General features: G+C 40.4%; 1 protein-coding gene across 1 annotated transcript; it reads right to left on the minus strand.

Annotated features, from left to right (window-relative positions):
- Positions 1-1,547: 1,547 nt before the first annotated feature.
- On the minus strand, positions 1,548-2,183 carry LOC143855882 (agamous-like MADS-box protein AGL28). Its single transcript, XM_077365936.1, has one exon. It carries the CDS (start codon positions 2,181-2,183, stop codon positions 1,548-1,550), a length of 636 nt encoding a protein of 211 aa, XP_077222051.1.
- Positions 2,184-3,220: the final 1,037 nt, after the last annotated feature.

Below are 3,220 nucleotides of genomic sequence, written 5' to 3' on the forward strand. Positions count from 1 at the left end.
ATGATCTGCAGAGATGGGTCTCTTCTTTCAACAGAGATGGGTTTCTTCTTCTAATAGTTCTCTTTATTTGAACCGATTTCCAGCAATCAAAGATGGGTTTCTTCAAGTAATCGCTCTCTTTCTTTTTGTTGAACCCAATTCAAGTTGAAGGGGAAAGGGGATGATCGGCTGAGAAGGGTCTCTACTTTCACTCTCTTTTCTTCTCTTGAAGCAAATCCGAAATGAAGGAGATGATCGGTACAGAAGGATTTTAATCCCTATGTTTCCTTTTACATTTCCCTGCATTGGTTTTCAAATATATGACCGTTGCTATGCTTACCAGGGTTCTAAAATATATGACCGTTGGTAACTCCTCGCCAACGAGAAACGGTATCCCGCATCAGCTAGTGAGAGTGTCTATATCAAATATGACCGTTGCTACGTTTCCTTTGCAGTAAACCGCCAACGACCAACAGAAAAGTCTAAAATGCAGATTTTGATTCCATAGGTGGGCCACATCTAAACTGATATAATTAGAAGGCAATGATAAATTCGCACCCCCTGTAGGATGATTCACACCCCTGTAACGTGATTTGAGGTTGGATACGCTGATTTTAGAATCCAGGTTTTTAGTTTGAAAACAGTGTAAAAGAGGGTTCATGATCAGGCTGCTATGTGCTGTCCTGGCAGCGTTTCTTGGATTTTAAGAAAGAAAATCAGGTTTTAAAAATCTGTCGCCTAAAAAAGCGCCACTAAAGTGCCACTATGCGCCACTATGCGCCCTATAGCCCATTGCCCACGCCGCGCGCGCGCACGCGTGCGCGTGTGCGAACGGTGCGTTGCACCGTCCCGCGGGTCCAACCATGGGTTCAACCCAATGTGCAATCAACAAGAGTTAGAAAAGGTAGTGCTTTATAAGCCCTTCTCTTTCTTTTCTCTCATCCGATGTTGAACTATCTTTTGTAAAAGCAAATATTTCCAAGAAAACATTTTCTTTTTCCCAAACGCTTTTGATAAAACATTTTCCAAAACACTAAAACATGTAATATACCTGATTTTGAAAATGCAAAATCACTAACATTAATCAATAGCCATGCTGAACCCTTGATAGAAACACATTCAAACATCATATAAAACCAGTACTGAAACATGGATTAGACCTACTCAAGATATGAACAAATTGGGCTTGATTGTTAACCCAACTTAAGAGAAATTGCACCAACTTCATAAATTCTGAACTCTGTTTTCCTTTGTTAAAATAGCATCCAATAAATGATTATTAAAACCGATCAATGAGAGGTTATTTTCAAGTATAAGATTATCATGAAATAATGGGAAATGTTTCATTGAATTTTTGTACAAATAATGTTGACAAAAATGATAGCAGCTTGAAAAACAGAAAAGGTAAAACCCATTAAAGGGCTTGAACTGTATGTCTGTACAAGAAATGAAAAGTAAAACCCATTAAAGGGTGAATAGAAAAGATAAAACCCATTAAGGGTCTAGAACTCTAAGTACCAAAAAGATTAAGATTGTTCGAAGGAGAATGTGAAAATAGAAAAAAAAAATCAGAATTCAGCCCAAAAATATGGGAAATGAATTGGCTCGAGCTGACTAAAAATATCGTTTTCCGAAGGCACCGAAACTGGCACCGCAGTTCCTTCCTGGGCACATGTGAGATGAAGAGGGGGATTGGCAAGTGGTACAGGATTCTCAACCTTGGCATGTCCTGAACCAAGCTCATCCAGAAGTCTTACCATATTCTCTCTAACTTGTTCCATCTTCCTTATCAATGCCTTCTGATCTTCAATGGGTAGTTCTCCCAATTCCTCGATATTGATTCTATCCCACCAGTAGTCCCTACCATCACCACTCTCATCATTATCGCCCATCTTGATTTTCTTTTGCTCTTTCTCTAGCTGGTGTTCGAGTTGCGAGACCTGATTGGAGAGTATGGGAACTCTAGCAAGGGCACGTGAAGGAGTAGGGCCGCCGAGGTAGTAGTCGAGGACGGTATCAACGGAGGGGTGGGCGAAGACATAGGGCTTCCCACCGGGGGAGAAGATTATAATGGCAATCTGGGAGTCGCAGAGGATGCAAAGCTCGGATGCTTTCTTGAAAAGGCCTGTGCGCCTCTTTGAGAAACACACCTGCCCCACATTCTTGTTCTCAATCTTCTTAATTTCTATCTTCCTCTTTCCCATCCTTCTTTCTCTCTCTTTTAGTACAGAATTCATCAGAGATGGGTTTCTTCTTCTAGTAGCTCTCTTTCTTTGAACCAAATTCCAGCGATAAAAGATTGGTTTCTTCAACTAATCGCTCTCTTTCTTTTTCTTGACCTCAATTCAAGATGAAGGAGATGATCTGCAGAGATGGGTCTCTTCTTTCAACAGAGATGGGTTTCTTCTTCTAATAGTTCTCTTTATTTGAACCGATTTGCAGCAATCAAAGATGGGTTTCTTCAAGTAATCGCTCTCTTTCTTTTTCTTGAACCCAATTCAAGTTGAAGGGGAAAGGGGATGATCGGCTGAGAAGGGTCCCTACTTTCACTCTCTTTTCTTCTCTTGAAGCAAATCCCAAATGAAGGAGATGATCGGTACAGAAGGATTTTAATCCCTCTGTTTCCTTTTACATATCCCTGCATTGGTTTTCAAATATATGACGGTTGCTACGCTTACCAGGGTTCTAAAATAAATGACCGTTGGCAACTCCTCGCCAACGAGAAACGGTATCCCGCATCAGCTAGTGAGAGTGTCTATATCAAATATGACCGTTGCTACGTTTCCTTTGCAGTAAACGCCAACGACCAACTGAAAAGTCTAAAATGCAGATTTTGATTCCATAGGTGGGCCACATCTAAACTGATATAATTAGAAGGCAATGATAAATTCGCACCCCCTGTAGGATGATTCACACCCCTGTAACGTGATTTGAGGTTGGATGCGCTGATTTTAGAATCCAGGTTTTTAGTTTGAAAACAGTGTAAAAGAGGATTCATGATCAGGCTGCTATGTGCTGTCCTGGCAACGGTCATATATTTGAAAAGCCCTTGTAGAGATATGAAAAAGGAAACAGAAGGGGATTAAAAGAAGAAACCCTTGTGTAACGATCATCTCCTTCATCTGAAATTTTGTTCAACATAAGGAAAGAGAGCAATTGAAAGAAGAAACCCATCTCTGGTGATATCTCCTTCATCTTGAATTCGGTTCAAAAGTGAGTGATTAATTGAAGAAATCCTTCT

The sequence above is a fragment of the Tasmannia lanceolata genome, unplaced genomic scaffold (genome assembly GCF_043159265.1).
Source record: "Tasmannia lanceolata isolate RefF3 unplaced genomic scaffold, GAP_Taslan_0.1 ptg000023l, whole genome shotgun sequence".
NCBI lineage: Eukaryota > Viridiplantae > Streptophyta > Magnoliopsida > Canellales > Winteraceae > Tasmannia > Tasmannia lanceolata.

What these genes read in the sequence shown, in the direction of transcription:
- LOC143855882 (XM_077365936.1), bottom strand. Translation starts at nt 2,183, where the DNA reads ATGGGAAAGAGGAAGATAGAAATTAAGAAGATTGAGAACAAGAATGTG.